This window comes from Callorhinus ursinus, unplaced genomic scaffold (genome assembly GCF_003265705.2).
Source record: "Callorhinus ursinus isolate GAN/ISIS: 27379988/994484 unplaced genomic scaffold, GSC_fseal_2.0 scaffold15, whole genome shotgun sequence".
Taxonomy (NCBI): Eukaryota; Metazoa; Chordata; class Mammalia; order Carnivora; family Otariidae; genus Callorhinus; species Callorhinus ursinus.
The window spans coordinates 41971526-41987112 of NW_027397077.1; the positions used below are offsets into that span (position 1 = coordinate 41971526).

The 15587-nt window shown below is 39.2% G+C and overlaps 1 protein-coding gene across 4 annotated transcripts in view; it reads right to left on the reverse strand.

Moving 5' to 3' along the window:
• RAF1 (Raf-1 proto-oncogene, serine/threonine kinase) overlaps positions 1–15587 on the reverse strand; it is an 80118-nt gene that overhangs the window by 26192 nt on the left and 38339 nt on the right. For 3 of the 4 annotated variants that reach the window (XM_025885194.2, XM_025885193.2, XM_025885192.2), the window contains one exon: positions 2628–2860. In XM_025885194.2, the coding sequence (XP_025740979.1) occupies positions 2628–2834 (207 nt within the window). In that variant the 5' untranslated portion in view covers positions 2835–2860. Of the gene's footprint in view, positions 1–2627; positions 2861–15587 lie in introns of those variants that run through there. The other variant, XM_025885195.2, reaches the window with a different exon arrangement.

The window sequence follows — 15587 nt, forward strand, 5'->3', positions numbered from 1 at the left end:
TGAAGTATTTATTTAAAATGTTCCATAGCATATTTATTTTAGACTTCTTGAAGCAGTTATACCCTTAGAAAGATCACTAACTTCTAGCTTTTCAGAAACAAAACTAAGTGAAAGTGAGATATACTGATCTGAACTATGAAGACAAGACACCAAGAATGAGGACAATGAAGAGTAAAACACACACTAACAATCATTACTTGCATCAAAAACTGTGTATAATGGGGCTCTGTATAAAGTGCTATCTGTGCTCTATCATTAATCTTCATTAAAAGTTACAGACTCAGGCGCCTGGGTGGCTCAGTCAGTTATGCGACTGCCTTCGGCTCAGGTCATGATCCCAGGGCCCTGGGATCGAGTCCCACGTCGGGCTCCCTGCCCAGCAGGGAGTCTGCTTCTCCCTCTGAGCCCCCCCTTGCTCATGCTCGCTCTAATAAATGAATAAAATCTTTAATAAATAAATAAAAGACATATAGACTCTTAAGAGCTAGACAGTTCTTTAAATATTCTCTAATCCAGTGGGGTTCCCAAATGTGACCGGCATTAGAATCAGCCAAGGAGCTTTTGTAAATATAGATTCCCAGCCACCCCACTCCAACACATCCAAGGATTCTGATTCACTTGATCTTGAATGAAGCCCAGAAATCTGTATTTTAACCTATGTCAGGTGATTCTAATGGTAAATTAATGGTCCTTAGCTATGGTCCAATCACCCATCCAGTAAACAGGCAGTGACAAAGAGACACACATAAAATGACAAGAAAAAGTTTGTTTGTTTTTTTTCCCCAATCAACTACCAATTATACTTCTACAATTAATTAAATCATATATGTATCCTTTCGGTCATTCTCTTCTCTACAACTCTCCATGGATACATGTTGAAATTAGTTAAGTCTGACTAATTTCTGGAGCCCACTAAGTGATTATGAGAGTCATTCTGGGTTCCAAGCAGTGAAGCAACCTGGGATGATTAGAAACTGCCGACTCATCATGCTGGCCGCCAAGTGACTCCTTCCAGTGGTCCCCTAAAGATGGGCGCCTGCTGAAAGAAGACGGTTCTTCCAGACAGTGATGGTCCATCTCTGGTCAAAGAATTAGCAGAAACTAACTTTCTCTGCTAGAGCCTTCTCATAAGCTGTATGAGAATCAAGCTTCCAAATCACTGGTTTCCAAACACCAGTTGTGCTCAACCGAAAGCTGTCAAGGGCTACAAAGACGTAGAAAAAACTCAATCACAGCTACCATTTTCTTATAAACTAGCTACTGTATTCAGCATGAGCCTCATTTCATTAAGGTCAGGAAACAAGAGGCTCAAAATACTATGTAACTTGTCTAGATGACATAGGTAATAAAAGGCAATACAGGGATTTAAATTGGGGCCTGGGTGTCTTAAAGGTCCATACACTTAATTATTAAGCCAAACTAAGTTTCCCAGTCTTCAGGCAATCTGGTAGTAGAGAATAGGGAAGACCGCACAGTAACACCCTGCCTGAAGCAGTACTATATGGTCTTCAGCTTCCCATTACATTCACACTCCCCATCTGGGTTCTCCATTTAAGGTTAGAAAGAAAATTAATGAGCAACAGTAGGTAAAAATCATCTTGCAAATGAAAGGTCACTGTTGAAACATAAGGAGGTTATTACTATTTATTTTGCCAGCCATTAAACTTTTATTTTTAGGAAGGGGAACAAAGATAAATTTACTCAAACTTTAAATACCTTTTCAGTTTTGCCTTCAGTTCAAAATGTACGTAAATGTACAATACTGTAACTGGAGGCTCCTGAAGTTCACAAAAGAAGTACAACGGAATTTATTAGTAAACTGGGGAGAGGAGAGCGGAACTGTCAGGAACAAACAGAAAATTCTGGACTGAACTTCCTAACCTCAGAACTTTGTCTCACCTAGGTACACAGAAAAAAACACAATGCACTGATTTTACTCAAAAATGGGGGTGGGAAAGGAGGAGGCATGGAAGTTTTGAACTATAGGTTTTTTCCAAATGTCCCACCAAGCAAAATTAGCACAACTTCACTTTCCTGTTTTAACCAGGCAGGGTTTTTTCACCCAGAATAGTAAGAAACTGTTTTGAGCAGTAATTTCTTGGAAAAGTTGGGATTCTATGTCAGAAAACTGAGAGGCAGTTGCTGTGCTTTCTAAGCTACCTTCAGCTTTCCTGGGGCCTACAAAATTTACCAAAATAATTTTTTCTAGGTAATTTTATTTTCTTCTATATATGTGACTGTAATGTCCAAAAATTTTAGTAAGCGTTTTAATATCCATAATACATACATACATAAAAATCAGCTGGAAAGGTCTAAGGGAGCTTTTCAAAAGAAAAGTCTTTTCAAGAAACCCCCACAAAAACATACTATTTGTTTGAATGAAGTGGCAGAAGATATTCCGGGCAAGAGTAATAATAAAAGGAAGGCCAAGGAGTGGGAGGAAAGTAGGGGATGTGGAAGGAACACAGCAATATAAAGTAATGAAATCTGCAACTGGAAAGCCAATTAATAAAGACGCTAAGTGACAGTGAAGATTTTGCCCATCTTCAAGGTGGGTAAAATGATCCAAAATGCTTTTTTATAGGCAGATGGACTGTGAAATTTTCTGAAAGGAGACATTTACATACCACTGTTCTTTGCTTGTTTGGCAAGAAAACACGGATAGTGTTGCTTGTCTTAGACGAGTCCGTAAGTTTGCCATCATCTGATGCCCGACGCTGAAAGCCAAATGGCTGAACTATTGTAGGGGAGATGCAGCTGGGGCCGTCAAACACTGTGTCTTTGAATCCAAAACCGTTGCTGATCGTCTTCCAGGCCCCCTGTATGTGCTCCATTGATGCAGCTTACACAACACTTAAACCTGATTAAGATTTAAAAAAAAAAAAAAAACCTTAATTCTAGAACAAAAGCAACTAATTCAACAACACAATATATAGAGTACTTAGAAAACAGTAGTATGTGGACTTTCTCTTAAGTGACACCTTCTGCTTAAATAAATCAGGTAACTTCTATATTAGTCTATTCCCATAAAATATTTCATAGACAACTAAAAAATGAGCAAAATCAGGGCTAGAGATCAAAAGACTCATCAAGGGTTATAAGTTAAAAGCCAACCTGGACCATGGGCCCAGGTCTCCTGGCTTCTAATATTTTTTAAATTACATTTCTCTTCTTCTTTAGTTATTGTGTATTAAGTGCAAGTGACTACCCTTGGGTATCTACAGTAACATGTAAGTACTATGAGAAGTGAAATTTTAAAAAAAAAGAACTGTAAGCCATAATTTTCTGCCTTAAAGGAAGGAAATTAGTATTTCTAGGATGTGTATTAGACACTTGATATATAAATGATCTCATTTAATGTGTATAAGGATCTCAAAGCCTTTAAATACCATCCTCCATTTACCCTTTAAACAAATGAGGCACAGAAAAATCACACTACTTGCCCCAAAATACCCAAATGATAGGTAAAATAACCAGATTCTATGGATGTTTAAATTTAAAGTTCATGAACCTTCCACCATAACATTCACAGTTCAGTTTGGTACAAAAACGAACTTACAAACAGGAGCAAGCAGAGATCGTCACCTAACCAAAAATAACCAAGTGTTTTAAGTAGGCAACAAGAAAACTGCAACAGAAATCCACAGACAGTCACAGAACAACGATAAAGTTAGATACTGTACAGTTTGGACACACCATGCCCTGGCATTGACTGGGAGTCAGCAATCATGCAGAAGTGAGGTTTACCTCCTTCTTTAGAAAATGGTGATGTTGACAGGGAATCCCATCCTTCTCACACCTTCTTCCCTTAGAAACTTACTTTGTCTTATTATTAATAATACCTACCATCTACTAAGTGCCTATGATTATGAGGAAGTATATACTGCATACATCCCATTCATATTATCCAAGCTAATCCTTAGAGAAATACTCTAAGTAGGACTTACATCCCCATTTTGCAGCTGAGAAAATTTAAAGACTGACCTAGTAATTCAATTGCACTCTTTAGGAATTTATCCTACAGAAGTATAAGGCAAGTGTATAAAGATATATACAAATGAGCATAGAGAAAAAAAGAGAGGGGCAAACCAAGAAACAGACCTTTAACTACAGAGAATAAACTGATGGCTACCGGGGGGAGGTGGGTAGGGGGATGAGTTAACTAGGTGATGGGGATTAAGGAGTGCACTTGTGATGAGCACTGGGTGATGGATGGTATGTATGTGCTTAACCATTAAATTGTACACCTGAAACTAATATTACACTGAATGTTAACTGGAATTTAAATAAAAACTTAAAAAAGAGAAAAGATATATGTACAAACGTCTTCGTTATCGCATCGTTCATAGCCTTTAAAACTGGGAGAGACCAAATACCTAACAGGGAACTAAACATAATGTTAATATCTATGTGGTAAATGAAGTAATCTGTATGTGCAGATGGAGAAAAGCTATCCAAGACAAAACAAAAAATGAAAAATATAGTTTGAACCTCTTTTTATGTTAGTCTAGAAGGAGGAAAATCTAGAATCATAAAGAGGTGAGAAAATCTAGAATAATAAAGTATTAACAGGGATTATTTCAGCAGGATTGTGAGGAATTTTTACTTCCTATATATTATCTATCTACTTTTTAGTTTTTTGTGTTTTACTATTACAACTGTAAATTTCTATGAAGCCTATTGTATTTGTGTAAGGGGGAGAGGCAGGGCAAGACATCACAGCCTTCAAGTGGCAGGGCCATGACACACTGCCTTCCCCTCTGGCACTTACACCTGAGCCCCTTCACACTCCTAATTCTAACCCTTCACTACCATAAGGTCACTTCTTAGGGGCACCCACAGCTCTTTTCCCTAGATCTTTTTTCCCAACTAAAAAAGGAAGAGATGAAGAAGTTTACAACCAGATGAGAGAAAAAGATGAGGAAAGAGGGTTCATCTGAGCATCTCATTAGCCTGAAATGATATGGTTCCCTTGATCTAGAAATACAGAGCAACCAGAGCAATCTTAAAGATGCAACTCAACATATCCCTCCCCTATTTTAGACTCAGAATATAAGCCAAACTCCTTTCTGAACAAACATGTCAAGCTTAAAGTCGCAGGACTTTTGAATTTCTTGTTCCACCTGGAAGGCTGACACCTTCAGAAACAAACGAGCTGGCCTTTTCACATCATTAAGGCCTTCATCTAAAAGATCACTTTAGAGATGCTTTCCCTAGCCACCCCAGCCAAAAGACCTTCCTCCCTACCCCCATTAAATAATCCAGCTTATTTTCTTCATGGCACTTACTACTATGTTAAATTGATCAGATTTAGTTAGTACAGATTTAGGTTAGTACCATCCACCCTCCTTCTACTCCACAAAGGCAGGACCCTGCCAAATCCTATTCACTACTATATTCTTAGTCCTTAATACAGTACTTAGAACCTGAAGGCACTCAAGTATTAAATGAATTGTTAGAAACCAGAATAATGTTGCAAAACATATATAATTTTTTAAAAGACTCAGAGAGAGAGCATGAGCAGGCAGAGAGGGAGAGAATCCTCAAGCAGACTCCCCACAGAGCACGGAGTCGAACACAGAGTTCAATTCCCAGGACCCTAAGATCATGACCTGAGCTGAAATCAAGAGCCAGATGCTCAACCGACTAAGCCACCCAGGAGCCCCCCACCCTGCCTTTTTTAAAAGATTGGATTGATCTTATAGAGTATAATTTTTTTAATAGAACAGATCTGTCAGAACTAGTAAATGTTAGTTAAATCTCCATTTAGTAGTACACCTTTAAAAAATATCTACCATTCAGCAAATGACAAACTGCAGTAAACAGCATTATGTATTTAATTGGGGGGAGGGGTATAGAGACTGTACTATAAACTATTAGCTAAAGAACCCACTGACAAGACTTAAACATGGCCTAACTCCAAGAACATACTCATTTTATGATGAATTCTAAGTCTTGAAGGCACTTAGAAAATAACAGTGCTGGCACTTAGTATAGAACATACTATAATAACTGTTCATTAAAAGTGACAAAATAAAAGAAAACCCACTTAAATTCTCAAGTTTTAGACTATCATTTATCATTTTTATTTTTCTATGTGGGTTTGTTAAGACCACTTACTAGGCTAAGAAGCATATTAAGTCAATGTTTCCCAACCTTTTTCACGTCACTCATACAAAACAATGAACCGTATTTGTAAGGCATGCTGAGGTCAGCAGACAGGCTAGGAAGACCAAGGGCCTACCAGCTGCCTCAGGGATGATGGATACGCCACTAACCTGTTCACCACAGGAAGTTCTATTCTAAGGTATTCCTTAATCAGTTTACTAAAGGGTACACATCTGAAAACAAGAAAAAGTCCGCTTCTAAAAGCCATTCAGCATCAATACACTTGTCTTAACTGGAGATATTCAGAAACCCCATTGATACTACTCTCAAATAAATGTAACATAAATGTAAACCTAGCTTCTAATATTTTGCTCTCTCCTACTGATCTGTTGGCCAAATCTCAGACATACCTAGAGACATACTAAAACTAGACAGCCCAAAGTAGAAATGAAATTCTATATGTGAAGTCTTTCACAATCCCAAAGTTTCAAAACTAATGCACTCTCTTATGAATGGAGAAATTCACTATGTTGGAATACATCCATCATTTTAAAAAAGATATTTCTCTTTCTTTCTCTATAAAGGATTACTATTCCTAATATACAAAGAACTCCTAAAAATTAACAAAAACATGACAATGACAGAAAAAAATGGAATTAAATTCACAGAACAGAAACACGTTTATGTGCGTTTGTATGTGTGTATATACACACACATATATAGTAGAGAAATGCGAATTTTGAAAAGCAAAATACTATTTTTAACATCGCATTTATAAAATTTAAGACAGAAAAGGAAAATATCCATCACAGGCATTCAAGAAAACCTACCTCTCCTACTTGCTGGTAAGAATGTAAACTGCAACAGTCTAACTAATAGTGTCTCTTAGCTGTTTAAATATTTGAATTTCTATACCATTTGACAATCTATCTTAAAGGGAGAATGTTAACAGCCAGCACTAAAAAATACCCAGCACTACTAAGGAATACTTACTGCAGCGTTATCTGTAATCTCAATAAACTAAAGTACTTCAGAGCTAAAGGCATAAAACCAAACTATAAACAATTTAAAGCAAGACTAGTTTACAAAAACAAGAACTCCCAGGAAGGGATGCTACCCCAACACACTGGCTAAAGGTCTAATTTAAAGAATATTTATCCAGGGAAGCTTGGGAAGACAGTGGAGTAGGAGGATCCTGAGCTCACCTGCTCCTACAGACACAACAAGGCTGCAACTACATAAAGTGCAACTCAAAGACTAGCAAAATAGTATTCACAGTTAAAGATTTTTTTTAAAGGACCATACTGAGAAGGTTAAGAGGGGGAAGAGACAGCTGGGAACCTTTGAAACCCCCAGTGTAGTAACTCACAAGCAGGAGGGATATCACACACACACAGGTGTTCCCTGGGAAGCAAACCAATCTAGCCCTACATAAGGTAACCCCTGCCCCAGATCCTCACCAGGAAGACAAGCCCCCACAACACCTGGCTTTGAAACTCAGCCGATCTTAACTCCAGGAGAGGCAGAGGGCTACAGAAAACTGAACTGTTCTTAAACGGCCAGCACACTGTACCAGACCTGCACACTGTACCAGACCTAGCACAAAGGCAGCAGTTTGAAAAGCATCTGGATTATACACAAAAGAGATTTACTAATTTTAGGGTGTGTGCTAATGGGGCAGAATCTGTAGAAACTTTCTGCAGGAAGGGAAGAGCTGATGGGCATCATTTTTTTTGCCCTCCTTCAGCCTAACTGGTGGGAACCAATTCTGACACTCTCCTTCTACCTTGCTACCACCACTCACCTGCCCCAGCATTCCCCAGTGGACCTGCCCCACCATTGCAGCAGGTGCCCCTCCAAAGCTGCTCCCACCCCACCACACCCAGTGGACACCCTCGGTAAAGACCAGCAACCCCTTAAAACAATTACTGCCCCACCACACCCAGTGGGTAGCCCCAGACAGGACTGGTGCCCCTCCCACCAGCATGCCTGCAACAGCCAGCTGTGCCAGGAGCCAGTCCTGCCAACCAGGGCACCCACAGCAGTCACACCCAGTCACTGCAGCCAGCCGAGATGGGGACTAGCACCAACCACAGGAGACACCCATGAAACACTTGGTTCTAGTGATGGGTGGGGGGCGGGGGGGGGGACGGACATTGAGCTACTAGGATCCAAAGGTCACCTTCTACTTAAAGCCACTTTTTTTTTTTTTTTAAGATTTTATTTATTTATTTGACAGAGAGACAGAGATCACAAGCAGGGGGAGCGGCAGGCAGAGGGAGAGGGAGAAGCAAGCTCCCCGCAGAGCAAGGAGCCCGATACGGGGCTCGATCCCAGGACTCTGGAATCATGACCTGAGCTGAAGGCAGCAGCTTAACCAACTGAGCCACCCAGGCGCCCCAAAGCCACTACTTTCAAGACCAGGAGATATAGGTGACCTATCTAATACACAGAAACACAGAGAGTCAGACAAAATGAGAAGATGGAAGAATATGTTCCAAATGAAAAATAAAATAAAACCTGAGAAAAAAAGAACTAAATGAAACAGAAATAAACAATCAAAGTAATGGTTATAAAGATACTCACCAGACTTGAGAGAAGAGTGGATGAACTCAGTGAGAACTTCAACAAAGAGAAAATATAAAAAGAACCAATCAGAGCTGAATACAATAACTGAAATGAGAAATACACTAGAGGAAATCAACAGCAGATTAGAGAATGAAGAAGTACAGATCACTAATCTGGGAAACAGTGTAGTGGGATCACTAAACTGAATAACAAAAAGGGGAGAAAAAATTTTTTTAATGAGGATAGGTTAAGAGAACTCAGAAACAATGTCAACTGTAATAACAGTAGCATTATAGGGGTCCCAGAGGAGAAGAGAGAAAAAAGGGGGCAGAAGTTTTATTTGAAGAAATAACAGCTAAAAAATTCCCTATCCTGGGAGTGCCTGGGTGGCTCAGTTGTTGAGCATCTGCCTTCGGCTCAGGTCATGGTCCCAGGGTCCTGGGACTGAGCCCCACATTGGGCTCCCTGCCTGGCGGGAAGCCTGCTTCTCCCTCCCCCACTCCCCCTGCTTGTGTTCCCTCTCTTGCTGTGTCTCTCTGTCAAATAAATAAATAAAATCTTTAAAAATTAAAAAAAAAAGAATCTGACTCTTGATCTTGGCTCAGGTCTCAATCTCAGGGCTGTGAGTTCAAGCCCTACACTGGGCTCCACGCTGAGTGTAGAGCCTACTTTAAAAACAGCAATGACAACAAAAACTTCCCTATCCTGGGAAAGTAAATAGACATCCAGACACAGAAAGCAAAAAGAGCCCCAAACAAGATAAACCAAAAGAGTCCACACAAAGATACATCATTATTAAAATGTCAAAAATTAATGATAAACAGAGAATCTTAAAAGCAGCAAGAGAAAAGCAACTAGTTACATAAAAGAGGAAACCTCATACCCCATAAGGCTATGAGCTGATTGTTCAGCAGAAAGTTTGCAGTCCAGAAAGAGTGGCACGATATGTTCACAGTGCCGAAAGAAAAAAAAAACTACAACCAAGAATAGTCAACCCAGTAAGGTTATCACTCACACCTGAAGAGGAGAGAGTTTCCTAGACAAACAAAAGTTAGAGTTCATCACCACTAAACTGGCCTTACAAGAAATGTTAAAGGGACTTCTTTAAGTGGAAAAAAATAGGCTGGTAAGAAAATTACAAAAGAAAAAAAGTTTCACTGCTAAAATCAAACATATAAGGGAGCCTGGGTGGCTCAGTTAAGAGTCTGCCTTCGGCTCAGGTCATGATCCCAGGGTCCTGGGATCAAGCCCTGCTTCAGGCTCCCTGCTTAGTGGGGAATCTGCTTCTCCCTCTCCCACTCCCCATGCTTGTGCTCTGTCAAAAAAAAGCAAACATATAGCAGAGATCAATCACTTATAAAGCTAGTATTTAGGCTAAAAGACAAAAATAATAAAATCAATTATGTCTACAATAATTAGTTAAGGGATACACAAAAGATGTAAAATGTGACCTCATATACATAAAACATGGAGTGAGGGGGTGCCTGGGTGGCACAGTTGGTTAACCGTCTAACTCTTGGTTTCAGCTTAATCCTGATCTCAGTGTTGTGAGAGACTGAGCCCTGTGTTGGGCTCTGTGCTTAGCAGAGTCTGCTTGAGATTCTCTTCCCCCCTCCCTTTGCCCTTCCTGCTCATTCTCGTTCTCTTTCTCACACACACAATTAAAAAAAAAAAAAAAAAAAAAACATGGAGGGAGTAAAAATGTAGTGTTTTTAGAATGTATGAACTTAAGTGACCATCAACTTAAAATAGACTGCTATATACATAGGACATTATATATGAACCTTATGGTAACCACAAGCCAAAAACCTGTAACAGACACAAAAAAATTAAGAGAAAGGAATTCAAGCGTAACACTAAAAAAGTCACCAAAACACAAGGAAAGAAAGAGAAGGAAAAGGGAACAGAGAACTACAAAACAACAAGAAAAGAATTAACAAAATGGCAATAAGTATACACTTATACCACAATAATTATTTTAAATGTAAATGACCTAAACACTAGTCAAAGGATGAATAGTGTTTGGTGAATGGGTGAATGAATGAATGGATTAAAAAAACAAAACCCGGGGCGCCTGGGTGGCTCAGTCGGTTATGCGGTTGCCCTTGGCTCAGGTCATGATTCCAGAGTCCTGGGATCAAGCCCCAACTGGGCTCCCTGCTCAGCAGGGAGTCTGCTTCTCCCCTACCTGCCATTCCCCCTGCTTGTGTCCTCTCCTTCCCTCTCTCTCTGTGTCAAATAAATAAAATATTAAAAAAAACCCAACTATATGATGCCTATTAAAGACTCACTTCAGACATAAAGACACATACAGACTGAACATGACTGGATAAAAAAGGGTATTTTGTGCAAATGGAAATTAAAAAAAAAAATGGGGCAGCAACACTTGTTTCTGACAAAAAGACTTTAAAACAATAGACTGTAACAAGACAAAGAAGGGCATTACATAATGAGAGAGGGATCAATCCAACAAGAAGATACAACAATTGTAAATATCTATGCACTCAACATAGGAGCACCTAAATATATAAAGCAAATATTAACAAGCATAAAGAAAGAAGTTGACAGGGACGCCTGGCTAGCTCAGTCAGTAGAGCATGTGACTTGATTTCAAGATCATGAGTTCAAGCCCATGTTGGGCATAGAGAGGAAGGACGGAAGGACAGAAGGAAATTAATTGACAGTAATACAATAATACCAGGAGACTTTTAACACCTCATTTACATCAATGATAGATCATACAGACCAAAAATCAGTAAAGAAACATGGCTTTAAATGACACATTACCAGATGGACTTAACATATATATACACAGAAAATTCCATCCAAAAACAGCAAAGTGTACATTCTTTTCAAGTACACATGGAACATTCTCCAGGACAGATCACATGTTAGACCACACAGCAAGTATCAATAAATTTAAGTAGACTGGGGCGCCTGGGTGGCTCAGTCGTTAAGCGGCTGTCTTCAGCTCAGGTCATGATCCCTGAGGCCTGGGACTGAGTCCCACATTGGGCTCCCTGCTCAGCGGGAAGCCTGCGTCTCCCTCTCCCACTCCCCCATGCTTGTGTTCCTGCTCTCGCTGTCTCTGTCTCTGTCAAATAAATAAAATCTTTTTAAAAATTTTAAAAAAATAAAAATAAAAAAAAATTTAAGAAGACTGAAGTCTATCAAACATCTTTTCTGACCACAAAGGTATGAAACTAGAAATCAATTACAGGAAAAAACACACAGATGTGGAGGCTACAACAATAGGCTACTAAACAACCAATGAGTCAACAAAATCAAAGAGGAAATAAAAAATAACTTAAGACAAATGAAAGCAGAAACCCAATGTTCCAAAATCTATGGGACACAGCAAAAGCAGTTCTAAGAAGGATGTTTAGGGCGCCTGGGTGGCTCAGTTGGTTAAGCAACTGCCTTCGGCTCAGGTCATAATCCTGGAGTCCCGGGATCGAGTCCCACATCGGGCTCCCTGCTCAGCAGGGAGTCTGCTTCTCCCTCTGCCCCTCTTCCCTCTCGTGCTCTCTCTTATTCTCTCCCTCTCAAATAAATAAATAAAATCTTAAAAATAAAAAAATAAAAAATAAAAAAAGGATGTTTATAGCAATACAGGCTTACCTCAAGAAACAAGAAAAATCACGAACAATCCCACCTTACACCTTAAGAAACTAGAATAAGAAGAACAAAGTCCAAAGTTAGTAAAAGGAAGGAAATAAAGAGCAGAAATAAACTGAGACAAAGAAAATAGAAAAGACGCATAAAAGACAATGAAAAATTATACGCCAACAAATTTGACAACCTAGAAGAAATGGATAAATTCCTAGAAATACGTAATCTTAGAAAGCCAAATCAGGAAGAAACAGAAAATCTGAACAGACCCCCAGTGCTTTCACAGGTGAATTGTACCAAACATTTATTAATTTTTTTTTAAGATTTATTTGAGAGCATGCACACATGAGCAGGAGAGGGAGAGAGAATCTAAAGCAGACTCTGTGTTCAGCATGGAGCCTGACACAGGACTCAATCTCACGACCCCGAGATCACAACCTGAGCTGAAACCAAGAGTCAGATGCCCAACCGACTGCACCACCCAGGTGCCCCAGATTCTACCAAACATTTAAAGAAAACCTAATACCTATCCTTCTCAAACTATTTCAAAAAACTGAAGTGAAAGGAATGCTTCCAAATTTATTTCATGAAGCCAGCATACCAATACCAAAACCAAAGTCACTACCAAAAAAAAGATAATTACAGGCTAATATTGCCAATACACATGGCTATAAGATATTCAATAAAATATTAGCAAACCAAAGTCAACAATATATTAAAAGGATCATTCACCACGATCAAGTGGGATTTATTTCAGGCAGACAAGGATGGTTCAATATCTGCAACTATCTGATACACCACATTAATCAATGATAAAAATCATATGATCATTTCAATAGATGCAGAAAAGGCATTTAACAATTCAACATCCATTATGATTAAAAAAAATAAATAAAATGGGTAGAGAGAAAATATACTGTAACATAATAAAGGCCATATATGACACCCACTCCTGATACTCAACAGTAAAAAGCTGAAAGTTTTTCTTCTAAAATCAGGAACAAGACTAGGATGCCCACTCTAATCACTTTTTATTCAACATAGTACTGCAAGTCCTAGCCACAGCAATCAGACAAGAAATTAAAGGCATCCAAATTGCTAAAGAAGAAGTAAAATGTCACTACTTGCAAATGACATACTATATATAGAAAACCCTAAAGACCACCAAAAAAAAAAAATTTAGAATGAATTCAGTAAAGCTTCAGGATACAAAATCAATATATAAAAATCTGTTGAGGTTCTATATACTAATAACAAGCTAACAGAGAGAGAAATTAGGAAAATAATCCCATTTACAACTACATTAAAAAGAAAATACCCAGAGGTGCACCTGGGTGGTTCAGTTGGTTGAGCATCTGACTCTTGGTTTTTGGCTCAGGTCATGGTCTCAGGGTCATGGGATTGAGCCCTGCATTGGGCTCCATGCTGAGCGACTGTCTCCATGCTCAGAGATTCTCTCCCTCTCTTTCTGCTCATGCGCACCCTAATTCTGTAAATCTTCCTGCTGAGCAGGGAGCCCGATGCAGGACTCAATCCTGGAACTCCAGGATCATGACCTGAGCCGAAGGCAGCCACTTAACCAACTGAGCCACCCAGGCGCCCCTGTAAATCTTTTTTTAAAATGATTTTAAAAATAAAATACCTAGAAATAAATTTAATCAAGGGGTGAAAGACCTGTACTCTGAAAACTATTAAAGACACTGAAGGAAGAAAATGAAGACAATTAATAAATGAAAAAATACACCATGCTCATAGATTGGAAGAGTATTGTTAAAATGCCCGTATTACCCAAAGCTATCTACAGATTCAGTGCAATTCCTAACAAAGTATCAATAGGATTTTTCACAGAACTAGAACAAATAATCCTACAATTTATATGAAACCACAAGATTCCAAATAGCCAAAGCAATCTTGAGAAAGAAAAGGCTGGAAGGATCGCAATCCTAGATTCCAAAGTATACTACAAAGCTATAATAATCAAAACAGTATGGCACTGGCACCACACACACACACACACACACACACACACACACACACACTTCAATGGACAAAACAGTATGGCACTGGCACAACACACACACACACACACACTTCAGTGGAACAGAACAGAACGCCCAGAAATAAACCCACACTTATACTGGCAATTAATCTACAACAAAGGAAGCAAGAATATACAATAGTGAAAAGACAGTCTCTTCATAGTGCTGGGAAAACTGGACAGCTATATGCAGAAGAGTGAAGTAACTTTTTTTTACCACATGCACACATACACACAAAAACTCAAATTGGACTGAAGGCCTGAATATAAGCCCTGAAACTATAAAACTTCTAAAAGAAAACATATGCAGTAAATTTTTGGACAGTGGTCTTAGCAGTATTTTTTGGATCTGTCTCCTCAAGCAAGGGCAACAAAAGCAAAAAATAAACAACAGGGTCATATCAAACTAACACATTTTTGCATAGCCAAGGAAAATACCAACAAAATGAAAAGGCAAACCCCTAAATGGGAGAAGATATTTGCAAACAATATATCCAATAGGGGGTCAATATCCAAAATATATAAAGAACTCATGGGGCACCTGGGTGGTTCAGTCACTGGGCATCTGCCTTTGGCTCAGGTCGTGATCCCGGGGTCCTGGGATCGAGCCCCACATCCAGGTCCCTGCTCGCCGGGAGGCCTGCTTCTCCCTCTCCCACTCCCCCTGCTTGTATTCCCTCTCTGGCTGTCTCTCTCTCTAATAAATAAATAAAATCTTTAAAAAAAAAAAAAAAACTCTATCACTGTGGCAAGTTCTATTGGACCACGCAGATGGGAACTTGGATTTAATAGCCAAACAGAGACAGGAAACCTGGCATTCAACCCAAATGAGGCAAGAAGGCAGAGATGACCTTCCTACATACAACCAGAACCCTCAATAAAAGGATGGACTAGAAAAACAAATCTACCACCTAAACGGGGAGACTACATGGAGACGAATGAGCAGTGGCCTAGGCTGGAAGTGAAATAAAAACCTTTCCTGTAAATTCATTACCATGGGTTTATACCACGTATAGATTTGAAATTTGAATGATCTCATGCTGAAAAATTAACATAAATATTGGTTGTAGGCCGTTAATAACCATGGAGGCCTCTCAAAGGCAAATATGAAACAGTTCTGAAGGGACACACCTTCAACTCAGGCCTTAAAGAAGTCCCACAGATAAAATACCAGTAAAAGTGAGCTCACACTCCCAAATTACAAAACACATAAGGAAGTAACCCATCATGAATGAAAGCCAGCAGATTAAACATACAGCAA